Source organism: Thunnus albacares, chromosome 4 (assembly GCF_914725855.1).
Source record: "Thunnus albacares chromosome 4, fThuAlb1.1, whole genome shotgun sequence".
NCBI lineage: Eukaryota > Metazoa > Chordata > Actinopteri > Scombriformes > Scombridae > Thunnus > Thunnus albacares.
In genome coordinates, this window is record NC_058109.1 from 15,138,667 (window position 1) to 15,157,951 (window position 19,285).

Below are 19,285 nucleotides of genomic sequence, written 5' to 3' on the forward strand. Positions count from 1 at the left end.
AATTCTTCTTAGAAGAAGAAGAAAGAAGAAGAAGTACTTTATTGATCCCCATGGGGAAATTGATATTCTGCATTTGACCTATCCTATACACACACACTAGGAGCAGTGGGCAGCCACCATGCAGCACCTGGGGACCAACTCCAGGTCTTTTGCCATTGCCTTGGTCAGGGGCACTGACAAGAGTATCAACCTTAACATATAATTAGAAATAGAGAAGAGAGAAAGAGAGAGTGACTAAATATGCGTGTGTGTGGATGCTCAGGACTGGAGTGGTATTTCAGCACCACAAGGTCAAGAAGTCACAGATTATGTAGAAACCCAACAGTGTCTTGAGTATATGAAGGGATACGATAAAAGCATGACAAACTCACAGGGGGACCGTCCTCTCCAGCATCTCCCTTCTCTCCCGAAGTCCCAGCTGGACCGCGAAGCCCAGCGTCACCCTGTCTGCCTGGGGGTCCACCGTCTCCCCTCACACCCTTAGGTCCATCTTTACCAGGAGGGCCGGCAGGACCAGCAGGTCCAGGATTACCCTAGGATATGCATGGAGGATTGCAATGCATACATTAAATGAAATCACATACATGGAATAACATTACAAACACATTTAATTTCTGCTGCATACAAGCACCCATATAAATTCAAACATCATGATCGCAAAGACTGGGTTTATTGAAACAACAGCATGTCACACAGAGGTTAAGTTTTTTATTATTTTGATTATTTTGAGTATGTGCCTCTTTAAATAATCGCTAACAACACATATCTCCTATTTGCACTCTTACAGTATCAGACTTTTTCTGACAATATGCACTTCCTCTTAGCGAGTCTGTAAAAATATTCCAAACAAGCTACAATTCCTACTGTGTCTGACAAGCTGCTTTGGTAGTGCGTAGGCACTGCAACAGCAACAGCGGGTGTTTAACAGGTGCAAATTAAAAAGGCTTCTGATGTGACAATAAGTCAGGTGACATTTAGAAAAACATTCCTGTATCTGTTCTGCTGCATCTGGTACGTGCTTTTGAAAAATAAATCAAGCCCAGTTTCCTCCTCCTCCCCTGTACCCAATTTCACAGTGACATGAACAATGAATCTAACTGGGGCTTCATTTTTCATCTTTCTCATATTACCTGTAATTATTTAACAGTTAATGTATTGCAGAAGTCTATGTAAACGATGTATCAATATTATACATCGCTTTTTGGTAAATGTAATTGGTAATGTTCATTTTACATGAGAACTCAGCGGGATGAATGAAGGTTGAGATACCAGGAGATTGAACTTACATTGGGACCAGGGGGTCCGACACGGCCAGCAGCACCAGGGAAACCAGTGGCGCCCTGAAAGAGAGTGGATAGATTAAGTTAGACAATGCCATAAAATAGTCAATCAAAATGATGGTTTCTGCATGTGCTACTGTACAGCAAAAGTAAAATGACAAAATATTTCAAATGAATTGAAAGTGAGAAACTTTGCAAAAGAAAAATGCATTTTCAAAAGGTCACTTACAGGAGGTCCCTGAGCACCACGAGCACCTTTAGGTCCAGAAACACCTGTAGGACCCTGCAACAGAAAACATTATGTACCTCAGTGTCTGATAGCTGTGATATATTTTATGGAAGAAAATATAAGCTTATTTAAAACACTTTCAGTTGCTTTGCCTGGTGTGGCACAATCAGTGACAAGGAGAGCTTTCACTCTGGCTTGATGTTAACCCTACCACAAACATTTAACATGTGCACTCATACATGTTTTGTCTCATAAGAAATGCTGAATGTCTGTTGAACTGTTATGCTATGTTCAAAACTTCAATAGGCTGCAAACATCCAAGGTTTTGGTATAAACCCTCATGTTTTAAGGTTAAGGCAAAGCTAGAGAAAATGACTGTTTTATTCAGCAGCAGAGTAAAAGAGCCTAGAGAGATACTCACGGCAGGTCCAGGGGCACCAGATGGTCCTTGGGGTCCAGGGGCACCAGCATCACCCTTCTGTCCAGATTCTCCCTGCTCTCCCTTGGCTCCAGGTTGACCATCAGCACCCTGGTGGAAAAAACAGAAACAGTTATTAAATATGTTAGACATAAACAACAACAAATGAAGCTTGAGTAAAAGTTAAATGAGGAAGATATTTTATCTATCTCTGTATATAAACAGACATGGAATGTTTAAAGCAAGACCATGTAACTTTTGAAAGAAGAAATTACATCTTGTTTCTGTTACAAATGAAATGTTGAATTAACAAGGCATAAAACAAACCCTTGCTCATTTTAATACACTCAAAGTTTTTGCAGATACAGCCTTTCCTTGGTCTGGTTTGACCATTAGCTTATGGTGGCTAATGTTAGCAAACTTAAATGAAAATAAATGATATCGCTGAGTCAGTTGACTAACTTTATGACTCTTCTCTATTAGTGCTATTGTCATGCTATATTTTAGCATTTAGCATTATCATGTCACTTGTTGCCAGAGTGGCAGGTGTTCACCAAAAGTTTGACTGAAGATTTGATTTAAAGTAGTAGCAAGTGTGCAATTTACTTCAGAAGGAATTTACATAAAAATTTACATAAAATGAAAGAAAAGATCTTTTTTTTCACCTTTCCTCTTCTTTTCATTATTGTTTTCACAGAAAACTTGATTGGGATTGTTATTGCTTCAGTAACAATTACAAGTCTAGAGGTGTGAAGTTGGATTTCAATGTATCAAATAAGGGATGCTAATAGAAACAGGGTACTTCACGCATCTTCCAAAAAAAAGCAGTTGAATCAGGTGCTTCTCAGTTTGACACTACTGTCAAACCCAGTAGTATCGAAACATTAGTCTGTTTGCACAATTAAAGGCTGCAAATTAATCAGTGTGCTCCACTCCCTTATGTTTTTTGAAGAGCTGCTAATGTTTTTTGTGGCGTCTATTCTCAGTCTGTGTAGTGATAAGCTGTGATGTTACAGTCTGTGAGCTGTGAAGCAAAAAGTATTTTGACACCTTGTAGCGTTATTCATTCTGAAATAAATTCAATAATTAATCATAGTGCAACCCTTAAAAAAACTCATTAAACTGTATTGACACAACAACATTGATGAAAATCCATTTGGAAGGATGCCGCTTATTAAAAACATTTATTTATTTGATGTCTGCCCGGAGTCTCTGGGAGGAAATAAATGAATTAGTAATAAGAAGACTTCCTCCTGTCTGCACACTAATCTCTCCCCACAGAATAACACACAAGAAACAATACATGAGTCAAGATAAAAAAAGATTCACTCAGGCCTAAAATAGAGGTAAAAGCAATTAGATATCCAAGTCTTTCTAGACAGTAGTTAAAGAAAAGAGGTCTGACAAAGGAAAAGTTGCATCAGGTGATGTCTGTCATCACACAGCTCATGTCTTCTTTTGATAAAGAGGAACATGTCCGTTAAACTAGAATCTCATTTTCCAGGTAACTTAACATGCAGAGAGGGTTTATATCCTTTTTTATCATGTGAATAAAGGAGTCACAAAGCTCTTTAACTGGTAATTTTATTATCAAGGTGTTGAGGTTATAGATGTATATTGTGTACCTATCTGTGCTATAATCCAATAATCATATATTTCTTTCATTGTCAGTTTTAGAGGAGTTACTAATTGCTGTGCTTGTTATTTTACTAATCAGCTTTGTATTACTAATTTTACACGGTTTGCTAAATTTTGTGTTTCAATTTATGTACATTATATTACATTTTAGTTGGAGTTGCACTAAACATACTGTGTGCATATTTAAAAAGCCAAGCTGTTGGCTTTATGCTGCAACTTATTTTCTGTCCTTCACATAAGGTCGCTTCAGATCGTTGGAGACATGGTTGACAATGAATCTCCTTTAAATCATCTATGAAAAATTCACTTACAGTAGCTCAGTGTAATCATAAATATTAATGACTGAATAGAAAAGCCACAAAGACAACTAAAGTATAACTTGATATTTAAATAAAGATTTATATATATATATCATTTATATCAATATATAAATGTCATGACATTTAGTCTATGGCCCTGGGGTCATGTTATTCAGACTTCTGCAGAAATAAGAACTGGTCAGTGTTGTTTTTGTTACTTACAGGGGGTCCAGCAAATCCAGCAGGTCCAGGAGGTCCAGTCTCACCTCTGTCACCCTGAAAGAGGAAGGAAGAGAGGCAAGAATGAACTCAGAAAATAGTTTAAGGTTTATTTATTGATTGAAAGTGAAAGCAGTGGGTGATCTGCTGAAAAAGCTCCTGAACTCCAACATCAATACAGAAAACCTATTTTAAAAATATCTCTAAATCTTACAAAACGACTGTCTCTTAAGCAAAACCTGCTATTGAATAGAGAATTGAATTAGTGGATATCTTGAGGAATCCTCCCTCAAACCGAAGAAATCAGTTTTTGTACCACAAGCTGCTGTACCTGCATTAAATTAATAATCTGAACTTTTTTTACACAGATAATGGCATCACATTTTCAGGGTGAATCAACCTTGATTTAACAGTGACACTTACAGGAGCACCACGGGTACCAGGAGCACCAGAAGGACCAGCAGGTCCAGATTCACCCTATAAGAAAAGACAGCAGCTGCATCAGCAACACACATCGAGATATGAACAGTAAGTTCAGATATATACAGTTAATGACATTATGAACGGATTCCAAAGATGAATGCAAGGCCAAAGCACTGTGTCAATAGTTAAAAGATTTTAAAAATGATATAGTGCTCACCTTCTCACCATTGGGACCAGAAGGACCAGGAGGGCCAATGGGACCAGTGAGACCCTGTAACACAAAATGAGTTTTAAGACTTGAACAATTGTGACGCAATGAATTAGTATAACACTGACATCACTGACAATTAGCTGTCATGAAAAATAAAATGGAAGACAATCACTCACTCTGGCACCGTCTTTGCCGGAAGCACCTTCAGGTCCTTTCTCTCCAATGTCACCCTATGGGGGTTGACAGGGGTTTAGGCATAAAACTTGATACAAAGTACATACAATTCAACATATTAAATGTCTAAGTATTCAGTCTTTTATACTGTGGCTTACTCTGTCTCCTTTGGGTCCAGGAATGCCAGCACCTCCTCTCTCTCCAGGCATACCCTGCAGGCCGGGGGGTCCCTGAGCTCCTGGGGCACCAGCAGGTCCAATAGCTCCCTATTGTGGAGTAAAAATAAATGGAGAGAGGTTAGTGCAATGACAGCAGTGGATCGAGACACAGAGAGAAAAGCTACTTCAGGTCACTGCATATTGAATAATGTACGTACGTAAGCACCTGCTGCAGATGTGAGAAGGTGCCATATGTTTACCAATGCAATCGAGGGAACAAAGTAGTTCTTTTGTTTGTTTGTCATATTTTAGATTGCTTTTGCTAAGACTTTGGTTTTATTTAGATATGAGTCAGAAACACAAAAGGGTGCTGTCGCAGAGTGAGAATGCATCTACTTATTCAACAACAGAGACCCAAACACATCTTGTCTCTGCATGCTCTGTTCAAGGTTATCACATAATTGGGAAAACTTGAAAGAGCAGTGTGAAAACATTGTGGCCCACCTGAAACAGGTTGTTCACTCTCTGGATTAAAATAAAGTTTTACCAACTTTCCTGACCAAATCTTATATACAAAAGTGTAAAATATAAAATGAAAAAACAACTGATTAATCAGTCAGTCAATGTTAGACATGAAAAATATCTCAAATTCCACATGTTCCTTTACTTTTAGATTCTTTAAGGTTTTGTCATAACACAGTCTCAGTTCTGAATATCAAAGCAGAGAAAATGGAAGCAAATACAAGCTTAGATTTTCTCAAAGTGGCTCCACCAGGCCCACTCCTGGTCAAAAGATGGCAGGCTTATTGGCAGTGCTTTTTGCTGCAGCGTCAGACTGGAGATCAGACACACAAACACCAACTCTCCAATCGTTAAGCTGTAACCACAGGGCTCACACAGCCTTGTAGCTGCTTGTGAATATATTAAAACTGTTTTTTTTTTTACTTAAGGGGGTAAATGTACAATTTGTTTCTTGCAGCAAAACATTCTGCATCTTTCTCAGAATCCAGCTTCACCCTCCACAACTGTCTCATCATCCATCCTCTATCACCATCATATTCACACTCAGTCAGCTCTATAATCCTCATCCTCTCTATCCGCTCCTGTCTGACCTTAGGGGAGGAAAACCTATGAACTGGGATTAAAATCTGACCAGATAACAAACCAAGAGTAGGAATTGCAGCCGCTTTGAGCTCTTCCTCAAATCACAATACAGTTCTGACAAATTACTGTATAATCCATATATTTATGCAATGTAGGTATTATTTAGGCTGTCATATACTAATTTAATTGTAAATAAGACGTGATGTGTCAAGATCTTGGTGGCTTACCACCTTGGAAACTCACAAATACTTGGGATAATTACTGCCAAAACAAATGCTGCTGTTGCTGTGCTGCTGTATGCAATAAGAATATATTAAGAAACTGGCGGTATAGGCAGAGCTTTATTGCCAGTGGCATAAATACACCTCCGGGGATAATGTTTAAAAATGTGCCTCTTTCTGGTTTTAAGAGCAAACGTTGGACTCACCTTGGGTCCGTCAGTTCCAGGAGTTCCAGGCAGACCTCGGGGTCCCTGCAGACCCTGAGGCCCTGCAGCTCCTCTCTCTCCTGGGAAACCACGCTCTCCCTGCACAGTGACACAGCGACAATCAGCTACATGTTTGACAATCAGTCATCGAAACGGTAGTGAATTTAAATTAAAGGCTATCAACTTACTCTGGGTCCAGTGGCACCAGCAGCTCCAGCCTCTCCAGGAACACCCTTGAAGGAGAAACAGAAGAGGAGTTAGGAGAAAAGATATGCACAATCTGTATTTGATAAATCAAATCTGTATGTTTGTAAAAGAGGAACTCTTATCTGTAATCGTGCGACCACTACAAATAGATTAGTTATGCTTGATTGGGGGTACAGTAGTGACCCAGCTGACTAATTCATTATTAGTGAGAGCCAGATATTTATAGGATGATTGTTCTAATATATTTGGAGAACATGGATGCTAAATTTTTCCATCCACAGTGAGACAAACAAGAAAATAAATAGCAGGAATTTAATACTAAGATGCTTTCATAAAGGAACAACCTAGATAGAGGCAGAGTTCCTTATTTCATTCATTTTAGGACACAGGTCTGAATTTAAATGTCTTGTATCAGTGAAATGGTGGTGCAGAACATGAACACTGTCAGGGTTGGGAGTAAGGTAGCTGGAGGGTCAGTTGCTGTAAGCAAATTCGAATAATAATGTCCTTCTAATGACATAGGCACAACAACCTTTTGGACTAAACATCTCCTCTTCAACCATATAACAGCACAAGGCTAGAATTTCCTCTAAGTGACTTTGACTTTATAAGCTTAATTTCACCAAAGAAGTGCACCCACCTGGTCTCCGGGCTTGCCTCCCTCACCAGGTGGGCCAGGAGGTCCAGGCAGACCCTGTGTGCAGGAAACACAGAAAAATCTTAAAAAACATTGAAACAGAAATGAACGAAAATGACACAAATTCATGTACAGCAATAAATCAACACATGCTATTTTAAACCATATTTATGTAGTAATAAAAAAAGCAGGTCAATCCTTTAAAAACATGTAGCTGTATCAGTCATAATGTGGGAATTTTCATTCAGGTCAGTCTGTTCTGATTTATTTGCAAAGCTGAGTGTAATACCAGAGAGAAACTGAGTAGTTGTCAGTGCCATGTTTTTTTGGAAATTAGACACTGGAAAAACAGTCATACAATTACTGCAGCACAGAAAGCATTAGAGTTACAGTTTTGTATTCATAAATAAGCTTTAACATGTAAATAAAGGTAGAAGCAGACAGACTCACCTGGAAACCTGAGGGACCAGGCTGTCCTTGCTCACCTCTCTCTCCAGCAGGGCCCTAAACAAATAATTCATAATCACAATCAACTTCTATCATTGACTAAGTGTCAAGAATTTCAAATATGATTTTGATGTTGATGATAATGGGGCAAATATTACTATAATATGCCAATTATGAATCTCTGATATCAGTAAACATTTCATGTAATTGAGTTTTTACATTTTACAGTGTTTATACGGGTTAAATAACCACATTGAAACACAAGCTTCAAAACAGGCTGAAAGTCTTTGAGTCAGTGATGCCATCTCACAATGTCAGGACATTTGTGTCAAGGATTATTTTTTTCCGACAGAGCTATCGTCATGGCAGTCTGGGAAATGGAGATACTGAAGGCTTCTAAGTACAGACTGAGAAAGGGGAAAGATAATATCAGTGTTAAAGCTATATGGAGTGGGATGGGGGAAGACAGAGATGCGTACAGCAGGGCCGGGGGGTCCAGCAGAGCCAGTTTCTCCATCTTTGCCAGGCAGACCCTGAGGAGAGGAAGAAAGAGAAGGAGGTAGGGGGGGACAAATAGATAAATATCAAGAGTTAAGCCAAAGGTGATGCTATTAACTAGATAGACATCTGACACTGTAGCTATAATTGAGCTTTTCAACATGCTTCTCATGTGGAAGCTGAACAGTAGATCAATGGTGAGTCATAGTAGACAGACTACAAAACACCCTGCATATCTGGAAAAAAGGTTTTAATTTAATCTGTTTAATAAATTGGACACCTGATTAATAATCATGAACATCCAGAGACTGAAAGCAGTCTACTCTACTACAGTATGACTGTTATTAGCTGGTTTCTAAACAGTATTTTCTTATTATTGTATATTCCAGAGCGGCTGTTTCTTCTATGTTACATACCTGATTAATTCATGCTTTAGAGGCATGTTTGTATTTTGAAATTACAGGAAAAAATATATGTAAAATACATTTCGACGTTATCAGTGGGTTACTGGAAATAGAAAAGGTGAATAACTTACTCTCAGACCGGGAGCTCCAGACAGTCCTTTCTCACCAGACTTGCCAGGCTCACCCTAATCACAACAAAAACAAAAAGCAGCAGTTAATCACAGGGTCACTGCTGATTCGCTTGGGACCTATTTTGAGAGCAGAGAGGGTACATGTGATGGTGCAAATCAAATGGCATAAAACGGTTTAGCAGTACTCTGGGTATTGCTGAACAGGTAATCCAGGGATGTTATTTTAGAAAGGACAAATAAGACAATAAGAGTAGTAAGTAGTAAGTCCTGATGGCCCAAAATCTGAAACAGGTGAACATTTTTCCTATATAGATAATTCCCACAGCTGTGTTACTCATTCATGTTTTCATTTTTTTTTTGCATAGTTGCTTACAGTTGCTCCCTTGGGTCCGGGGAATCCCATGACACCAGGCTGTCCACGGGCACCCTGTGGGCCGGGGGGTCCTGGGCGACCATCCTCACCAGCAGCTCCCTAGTGGAGGAGAGTTAAATCAATTTTGTTAAGGAGCACATTTAAAAACCTCAAATGTTGACCAAAATGATTTTCATAGAAATTAAGAATCAAAATACATAATCTAAGGGAATAAATAACAGAATATATGCAATCATGATAACATTTTTGAGGAGTCAAAAGTAGCTGTCAAAAGATGGGTCTGATGGAGACGTGTAAACTGTTTCCAAAGACTGGAGGCGACACTGGAAAATGCTTAATCACACTTTGTGTTTGACTGGAGATGTGGAATAGAGAGGAGTAGCAGAGAAATGTCGAATATAGCCTGAAGGTATACGACTGCTACTCAATTAGTTGAAAATTTCACTTCCTCCCTTACTCCGAAATGAATGAAAGAATAAACCCAACAAACCCCAGAGGGGTAAAAAAGGAAAGCCAAGAAGCAAAGAATTTATAGATCGAATAATCACTCAGTCATAATCAGTCTGACCATATGCCAGACCTTCAGTCAGCCAATCAAAAAAAAGAAACAACTGCTTAATCACTGTTAGTAAGCTACGGTGATTTAATGAAATACAGTCCCTGAACAGCAAACTTGTTGTATGTTAGAAAATGCAAAACATAACGTTGTTTTAAAATTCTCATTTTCATATCAAAGTGTTTACAATGCATCTGTTGTCACTGTTTTTGATGGTTTACTACAGATGAGTTAAATGGCCGATTTGCAACATGCAAAAGAGGTGCCAAGAAATCACTTGGATTTTCCAGTGGAGAGTTTTGGTGTTTGGTATGAACAATATATATATTTTTTTCAGGCCAGTCAATTTTTTCATTCTAAGTTCAACGTGAATGTTGAAGCAAGCAACATGAGACATTATCGCTCTGCAGTTTAGCTCATTTGAAACACAAACACTACTGGGAATCAGGCTGGTACAGTAGATTGGTGGATAAATCAATGTAATTTGCAATTCAATTTGATGAGCCACTTATGATTCATTACGTGTCAATAGCACAATTGCTAAAATTACAATCTCTTGCTGGTTGTGTAATATTAAAAACCCATAATGCTGACTGAGGATAAATGATGTGTGATTATTCCTAATGGTTTACCATCACACAACAATCACATTATAGCTGTTACAAAAATGCACTCACAGAAGGTCCAACTTTGCCTTGAGGACCAGCATCACCAGGACGTCCAGTAAGGCCCTGTCAGAGAACAGAAACACAGCCGAAATCCAGATAAGTCATCAGACATCTGCATACAGACACATGCTGAATAAAGGTACAAACATATGGCACTGTGGGAAACTGAATTTACGCCTCTGATTGGGCCTGTGTGGAGCTAGCAAAACTTCCAAAACCTACTGATGGAAATGACTAAGAATTGATATATGAATTAGAGAGAACATTTAAGGTGACAGATGTTACTGGGCTCGGTTTACAACTCGGTTTACTGCTTTTGTTTTTCTTCGCCCCAGAGTGATTATTCAGTAATATCAAGAGCCACTTGTGTTGCTCTTGGGAAATTAAATCTCTCCAGGAGCGAGCAAAACACTTATGAGCAAAACAACAACAACAAAAAACACAAACAAACAAAAAAAATCCCAACACTGTTATTGCAGGAAAGCAGTATATTATCAGTTGAGAAATGTACCACAACAGCAAATTAGCGCTGGTCCAAATCTCAGCTAGATAATAATTAGTTGAACTTCACCATACAGTTTCTATTTTAAAGCACAATGTGAATTATTGATGACATCTGACATCATCTTTCACCTGCATAGCAAGTTAGGCTAACTGGTAACAAAGCCAAATTATTTTAAATGTGATAATACACAGGCATCAATCTGATAATCAATTTATTTTTCCTTATTTATACATGTTTTGCTGCCCATTTCTGTGGTAAAACAGGTGAAACATGTGATTAGTAAAGATCTTACTCTGGCACCAGGCAGACCAGGTTCTCCAGGACGGCCAGGGTCACCGTTAGCACCCTTGGGACCACTGGCACCAGAGGGTCCACGCTCACCAGGGGCTCCCTGTGTTAGGAGAGAGAGATTAAAAACAGGGGGTTGGTCACTCAGTCAAATTAGTAAAGGGGCGACACTTCAATTCTCAAACCACAGAGGAAATGAGTTTCCCTTTTAATAGTCTGAAGGAGTTTCATTGAGCCGCTGGAGATGAGAAGATTAAATTCTGGCAGATTCATTTTGGTATAAATGAAATTGTGCGGGGGAAGATAATGTTAAATGAGATGCTGGCTTTGGCGATATGGGACATGTAGGTCACTGGTGCATCATGGGCTTCAGAGCTATGCTGCCACCTTATGGCCACATGGTGGAGTTACATGTATCACTGCTGCCTGCACAGTGAGCTTTAGATTCAGTTATGGAGAAACTGGAGCAAAAATTTCAGCCAATTTCAGCAATTTCAGTCTTTGCTTTACACCGAAAAAAGTGATTTATTATATACTTCATCATTCATCAGTAAGGGTGCTAATATGGTTTCATTGTGAACCCTGAACAGGCCCTTCACTTATAACGTGCCTCATCAAGCACATGATTTTAAAAGTGCATGTCATTTTGTGCAATTTAACTTGATTGAGTTAATTAGGCGAGAAGTTATCTTCAAGAGATGTCATCTTGGACAACAGAGTCAATAATATGTTCAGTGAAATCTTTTCCCAAAATTATGTAAAATGTTTAGTCTATGTATTTTGCATTTACCTCTACCACAGCAAGGTCAAATAAGACGAATGACTAATGCTTATAAGTCATCCCAAAATCCTCATTTCTAAATAATTTATTCTCAAGTGTTACATAGATCTCCAAATGACTTCTGTGCTTTTAAAACTATTACATTAAGAGAAAAAGTTATAGCTGTAAAAGCCTATAAAACGTCTTTTTTGTCGTAACTTCTTGTGTAAAAAACTCAAAAATATATCAGTGACACATTATGTTGGGGAAAGTTATGAGGATGTTATTTTCTTTTAACTGTTCATGAAAAATTACAATTATGTAGAGCTCTTTTTTTAAATCAAAGAATACATTAAATTATGTAACTATATATGGCACAAATCAAAAGTTCTATATTTCTTGTTTTTTTGAGAAATGTTTTGTGAGGTTTTCTCAAATTGCTATCACATCAGGTACTCCATCCCTATATTCACACATGCATAATCCAAACACACGTCTTCTTCTCTTCTACAAAGTATGTTATAGTCACTACTTAAATGTTGATAAAGGATGTCAACTGAAGCATATTTTTCAGTTGTTTGTGATAATGCAGTGAAGGAGTTTACGGTCAAATTGTTCTCCTTGAGTGCTGAAAACTATCTCACTGCCTGATTGCAGTTCAACTGAAAGCTTCTAGGGGGACAGTTCAATACCATTTTTGTCCAAAGCAAGACTGAGAAGACCTGAACAAAATTATAATACATCATCTTATAACCAGTATAATCAAGGCACCATCTTTACTAGACAAAACAGGATTTGCATTAAAATTAAAAAGCCAGCTGAAAGAAAGTGCACTCTACTCCAGTTTGTAATAATCCAGAAGAGATTTTGGGCAAGTTGTTAAATCCTAAATATTTAAAATAAAAAAAACTATGCTCAGAGCTGGTCAAACAATAATGAAACTAAATGAATCAAAGTTTGAACATGAGCTTGGAGGAGTAAGATTAAAGATGGAAATATTCTGTTTTGGGGCAGTTTCTCTCATTCTGTGTTAAGCTGGTCGGTTGGTGGTGGCATGCTATCCCTTGAGCCTTAAAGCTGTGTGAAGGCTGATTAACTTTCTGGAAGAACAGAGAACCTATAAAGGCCTGTGTGAAATGCCTGGAGGGCTGACTTTCAAAACCCTCAAAAAAAATGCTTCAGCAGAATAATGTCAATTCTGAAAGTCTGCAAAAACCTACAATCAAAGACAGATTTGTAAGTTCTGATGACGCTACACTAAAGCACCAGAAATATGAAAGTGTTGTTTTTTTCATGGTTGGATTTGAAGGTTATGGAGTCAAATTGAAGGAAATTGAATTGCACTTCATGGAGATGTGATTTTTAAGCAATATGAGTCCTTCAGTATGTGACAACATCATGATAAGGTGATTCAGAAATGTAATTTTGTCAATGCAACAGTCAAAGACAAACAGTAATCCAACGAGAATACTGGACTACATCATTGTCAACAGCAATTTCCAAATGCAATATGCAACAACAGTCACAGGTTTATACTCGTGATTATTGACACATCTGCTGCATACATTTCCTAATCTCTTCATGCCTCTACCATATCTGTATGTTATTGATGCAGCACTGTTCATTTTCTCTTTCAGAGCAGATTTTCTTTTTCTACAGTGATGATAAAAACCTCTTCTCAGGAATGAGTGTAACTGTGACAACACTCACCTTGGGACCAGCAAGACCATCTTGTCCAGGGAAACCACGGTTACCGGGGGCTCCCTACACAGAAAACACCACACCGGAGACAGGGTCATGGTTACAACAATGATATTTTAGTCACTGAATCTCATAATGGTGCTTGGAGAGGTACCAAGCAAGAAAAGGAATCATTTTGTTTCATTAAAACTGAATTTACTTGAAATTATTTGCATTACTGATTAAAACCATAGGTTTTACTTTCACCAATACAGTATTGGGTGGCAGTGCTGTAGCAGAGTGTTACCAACCAGAATATATTTCATTAAGCTCTAAAATAACCTGATTTTGACAAATTTGAAAGCACTCACTCTCTCTCCAGGAGGTCCAAGTGGTCCAGCAGCACCAGGCTCACCTCTGGGTCCTCTCTTGCCTTCTTCTCCTTGTGGGCCATGTGGTCCCTGAAGACCAGCTGGTCCCTGGAAAACACATCCATAACAGACTGTGTTAGTACAGGACGAAAAAAGGCTTCAAAGACTTTTGAGAAATGAAATAAAAATTGTCTATTGTGATGATTGGACATGCAAAAGTGAATTTGAGGAAACCTATTTCAGCACCAGTAAGAGATGCTAATCACTTTGAGTTGATATGTTCTGTATCTATCAGACTACATGAGAAAGCACAAGGTCATTTCAGATCATGTAATTTAAAATATCTAAAATCTGCTGATTTCAAATGTGCTTGATCTTAAACATGATTGTTATTTATGTTTATTATATGGCTAAATAGCATGTCTGGGTTTAGTGGAATATGGTGAAAAATGAAGGAATACAAGGAAAAGTAAAAGAAAACAAAACAAAACTCACAATTTCTCCTTTGGGTCCAGCCTCTCCTTTGAACCCTGGAATACCTGGATCTCCCTAAACAGTAACAAATAGACAGACAAACAGACAGATAGACAGACAGACAAAGAGAGAGAGAGAGAAAGCAGCAGGTTGTGATTATTTTTTCAGTGCCGTGTTATTATTTGGAACTAGAAATGAGCAGCTGATATCAATTGTGAACTGGGAATAAACTTAGACCCAACACAACTGCAATGAAAGGAGTTATCTCTGCGTCATGAATTATTCAGTGAGTACATACAGATGTTCCTTTTGGCCCGAGAGGTCCAGTTGCTCCCTGAGGCCCAGGAGGCCCACGAGGTCCGGGGAAACCAGGCGCACCAGCAATACCAGGAGCACCCTTGAGAGAGAGACAGAGAAACACAATGTTAGTCAGCTGACTGGTCACTCAACCATCCGCACATGGAAATGGATGTAGTCCAGAATAAGTTATCACACATTTTACTACAAGTTAACAGCTTGTGTAACATCAGTGTGACTTTAACAGTGCATCAGCGAGAAGGGACAACAGTTACTATAACTGTAATGTTTACCTAAAACTGACTTTCAAGCTTTTATTCTGTTCAGTTAGAGTGTAGAGTCTGTAAATTAGTGCTCTGTCGACGTGTGAGGAACACATATTGTACACTTCTACTGTAAAATAGCTTAATACAAAAATACACATAAAGGTGGTGGCAGTTTGAAACACAGACAAATAAGGATTTTATACTTACAGCTGATCCTTTAGATCCAGGGATACCATCAGTACCAGGGTTTCCCTGTAGAGGGAAAAAAGAAATAAAGCAAGTGAACGCACTGCAATAATCATTACAGCTCCTGATTATGTTATTATTCTGGGACTGATAAAAATGTTAATATATGTATATATATATAATTAACAGCCTCTCTACAACTCGGTTCCGTCAGTGCTTGAAATAGTATCTATAAAATGAAAAATATCACCCAGTATAACAGAGTGGGATATATTTAAAAAAGACTGTTGTTAAAAATAAAGTATATTTGTTGACACAGCCCATTTGAACAGCCTCAAAGTACTGTGCACTCTAAAATGTAATTTTAAAAGTATTTCCTTTCCTTCTAAAAGTATTTCCTATTAAGTAAAGCCTTTTGCTTAAACTTCAAAGTTAACGTTTTCATTCTAATACGTGTTCACAGCATCACTTACAGAAGCGCCAGAGGGTCCGGGCGATCCAGGAGTGCCAGACTCTCCACGGGGTCCCTGAGCACCCTCAGGTCCACGAGCACCAGTAGGACCGGCTTCTCCCTGAACAGCAACACAAAAGAAAGAGGAGCAATTAAATTAAATTAATATTTCAGCAAAAATTTTGAAAAGAGAATGTGCATACAGTAATTGTCAATGAGTTAAAATAAAACAGACAAATCTTACAGAAAACAAGCAACAGAAAGACTCATAATGTCTGTTATGCTTTGCTAATCAACTGCCAAGATAAAGGCTGATATTAAAAAAAAGACATGTTAATAAAATAGGAAAGAAGGGGAGCTGAGATTCAACTGAACCTGAATTGACTTTACATGATTCTTATCAAATATTGTCTCAGATACGTGATAGGGCTGTATAAATGTGTCTATAAAGCCTAACAGTAGACACACAATACAGCATGTCATTACTAATGTCTCTGTATTTCTAGCAATACATTTTCTACAGTTTACACAAATTTACCAAAAAATCAAAATAAAACAACCTTATAATGTTTTGAAAAAGAACCACAATGGTAAAAATGTGTAGAAATAATCTAATATGACAGTAAAGGGCTGGGCGATATGCTTATATATTATATTAATAAGAATATTTTTCCAATATCTATATATAATCATAGTATGACAAATGTATACAAACTCACATTACAATACTATAACTTGTTTGATAACATGAATTTTGACAACAATATTTTTGCTAAGGATAACAATATGATCATATAATCCCCATACAATTGAACTGAAAGTTGAAAAACAGTTATATTAAAGTATCAACCAGACACATGACAGAAGAAATATGAAAGGGCAGCGACTGTAACATGAGAGCAGAGTGAGGGCTCAGTCAAAAATACTTAAATAGCATAAAATGTGAGAGTGATTTTCATATACACAACAAAGTGAGACTAAGTATTTGAGGTGAAAATGTTTAAACTGTCACTAGGTATAAAAATAGCAGGTTAGAAAAACCTAAACTTCCAACAGATAGATGTATAGGCCTACTTGGTTTGGTCTACAAACTCCATCTGAGTTAAATATCACAGCATTAGATCCATACTCTAACTCAGTACATTGCATACAAACAGCAATTTTAGAATAACAAACTTGACCAGTGTTAACATAATAGCATAAATGGGTTACTGTGTCATAAACTAGTAAGTGAGATCAATATTGCCAGGCCATCATGAGAAATCTTTTCAGTAATTAGAGATGAATCATGCACATTATCTAATTTGAAAAACAGTGAGTCAAGCCTCAAAGTCAGTTCAGCCTTTAATCTCACATCAGCTGTCTATGTTCCACTTCAGGTAGGCGTTACCTGAGTTTTCATGTCTGTGTTGGCAGCATGAGGCTGCAGCAACTGTGACCAGCTAAGTAGTTATTTGCTGTTTTATGCTAACATGCAAGTCATGAGTGGATGTCTCCTTGGCTCTGTTGATTCAGCTTTGTCTGTTTGGCAATATGGCTGTTGCTGCTGCCTGCTGGTTATAATTTAGGCTGATATAATCTATTTACAGTGGTGGAGAGCTACTTGTATTTTACTTGAGTATTTCCATTTTATGCTACTTTATACTTTCACTCCACTACATTTCAAAGGGAAATATTGTATTTTCTATTCCACTACATTTATTTGACAGGTTTAGCTACTTTACAGATGAAGATTTGACATAATGGATAATATAACAAGCTTTTAAAATACAACACATCGTTAAAGATGAAACCAGTGGTTTCCAACCTTTCTGGCTTTTGACTTCTTATAAAAAGCAGTGTGTAGTCAGGGTCACATTCAGTTGTCTATGAACTCTTAACAGCTCCACCAACTTCTCACATGGTTTCATTTTAGTAAATGTTCAAATGATCCAATATTTCACCAAAAATCAAAGACTAGAGAAAACATCCAAAAATTGAAAACAGATATATGTACCAGAATTTTGTTTCTTCTTCTTTACTCTCCCATTAATCATCTCATGATCCCTCAGATTTATCTGGTGACCCTTTGGAGGGGCCTAACCCCTAGGTTGGGACCCACTGGACTAAATAAGCTAAATATATATGAAGTAGTTCAATATAGCTCCACCTCCAGCAGCTACAACAGTAACATGCTGCTTACACACTGATGCTTCAGTATTAATAATCTGATGATGTCATATATAATATATAAGTCAGAGGGACAAAATGAGTACTTTTACCTTAATACTTTAAGTACATTTTGCTGATAATACTAATGTACTTTTACTTGTAATGGAGTATTTTTACATTGCTGTATTGGTACTTTTACTTAGGTAAAGGATCTTAATTCGTCTTCCACCACTGTTTATGTGCAGTATTTGTTGTGGCATTACTGTAATCTTGATTTACTTTCTTCTAGATGCTGAACTCATTTTTCTTTGGTTGTTGTTCTGGCATGTGCTTTATGATTAGAGCTGCAACTAACGATTATTTTTATTAAATTGTGAATTATTTTCTTGATTAATCGATTGATCGTTGGGTCTCTAAAATGTCAGAAAATGCTGAAAAATGTTGAACATTGTTTCCCAAAGCCCAAGCTGCAACCTAAAATGTCTTCTTTTGTCCACAACCCAAAGACTGTTTGGATTTTATCATAGAGGACAAAAGAAACCAGAAAATATTCACATTTAAGAGGCTGGAACCAGATAATTTTAGCAGTCTTTCTTAAAAAATGACTCAAAATGATTAATCAATTAGCAAAATAGTTGACGATTAATTTTCTGTTGATCAACTAATTGATGATGCTAAGTATGATGCTTGTGTGCTGTTAGTTTACCGTGGTGAAATGTCAGTACTCATTTGAATATTTTCCCACTGGTTTCTTGCTGTCTCTCTGTAAACAACATCTCTGTAAGTGGGTAATATTCAATATTAATCTTGCAGCCTGTTCATTCACATAAATGTTTCTCTGTAATATTGGCTTCATGGGCAATTCAACAAGACTTCTGTCACGCATAAGATAGGTAGTCACATTCACATTTTCCTCCACACACGTCATATTCAGCTAATTATTAGTTAAGTATTTAGACTCCTATTGACATGATAGCTTGTTTTACACTTTAACTATGGTGATCTGTTATACATGCACGCCTCTGCTCAATGCTTACATTGGCTGGATATTGTATACCACAGTGCTCTGAGGTTTGTCACAGGCTGCAAATCCTCAGTCACCATTGCACCCTATAAGCCAGAGTTCAGTGGCTTTCATTGGCCTTGCTCAGACTCACTCACTGGTACGTATTTATTTATTAGTCCATCCTCGGTCTGCTCCTCTCTTACCTTTATGGGTATATCTCACTCAAAACTAGTAATTATTGTTTGCGCATATATGACACCCTCTTACTGTCCGTCCCTAAGGTTTGCACTGAATTTGACAAACAGACCTTTATGTTGTCTGCCCCTGCAGCCTGGAACCACTTGCAGAC

The 19,285-nt window shown here is 37.7% G+C and overlaps 1 protein-coding gene across 2 annotated transcripts in view; it reads right to left on the reverse strand.

Annotated features, from left to right (window-relative positions):
• col2a1b (collagen, type II, alpha 1b) overlaps window positions 1–19,285 on the reverse strand; it is a 51,958-nt gene that overhangs the window by 12,269 nt on the left and 20,404 nt on the right. For both annotated transcript variants that reach the window (XM_044349605.1, XM_044349606.1), the window contains 24 exons: window positions 15,802–15,900; window positions 15,350–15,394; window positions 14,878–14,976; window positions 14,601–14,654; window positions 14,106–14,213; window positions 13,765–13,818; window positions 11,299–11,397; window positions 10,511–10,564; window positions 9,278–9,376; window positions 8,905–8,958; window positions 8,351–8,404; window positions 7,875–7,928; window positions 7,428–7,481; window positions 6,769–6,813; window positions 6,581–6,679; window positions 5,050–5,157; window positions 4,894–4,947; window positions 4,724–4,777; window positions 4,507–4,560; window positions 4,087–4,140; window positions 1,931–2,038; window positions 1,510–1,563; window positions 1,287–1,340; window positions 372–533 (listed from right to left, as the gene is read on the reverse strand). In XM_044349605.1, the coding sequence (XP_044205540.1) occupies window positions 372–533; window positions 1,287–1,340; window positions 1,510–1,563; window positions 1,931–2,038; window positions 4,087–4,140; window positions 4,507–4,560; window positions 4,724–4,777; window positions 4,894–4,947; window positions 5,050–5,157; window positions 6,581–6,679; window positions 6,769–6,813; window positions 7,428–7,481; window positions 7,875–7,928; window positions 8,351–8,404; window positions 8,905–8,958; window positions 9,278–9,376; window positions 10,511–10,564; window positions 11,299–11,397; window positions 13,765–13,818; window positions 14,106–14,213; window positions 14,601–14,654; window positions 14,878–14,976; window positions 15,350–15,394; window positions 15,802–15,900 (1,773 nt within the window). The remainder of the gene's footprint in view (window positions 1–371; window positions 534–1,286; window positions 1,341–1,509; window positions 1,564–1,930; window positions 2,039–4,086; window positions 4,141–4,506; window positions 4,561–4,723; window positions 4,778–4,893; window positions 4,948–5,049; window positions 5,158–6,580; window positions 6,680–6,768; window positions 6,814–7,427; window positions 7,482–7,874; window positions 7,929–8,350; window positions 8,405–8,904; window positions 8,959–9,277; window positions 9,377–10,510; window positions 10,565–11,298; window positions 11,398–13,764; window positions 13,819–14,105; window positions 14,214–14,600; window positions 14,655–14,877; window positions 14,977–15,349; window positions 15,395–15,801; window positions 15,901–19,285) is intronic.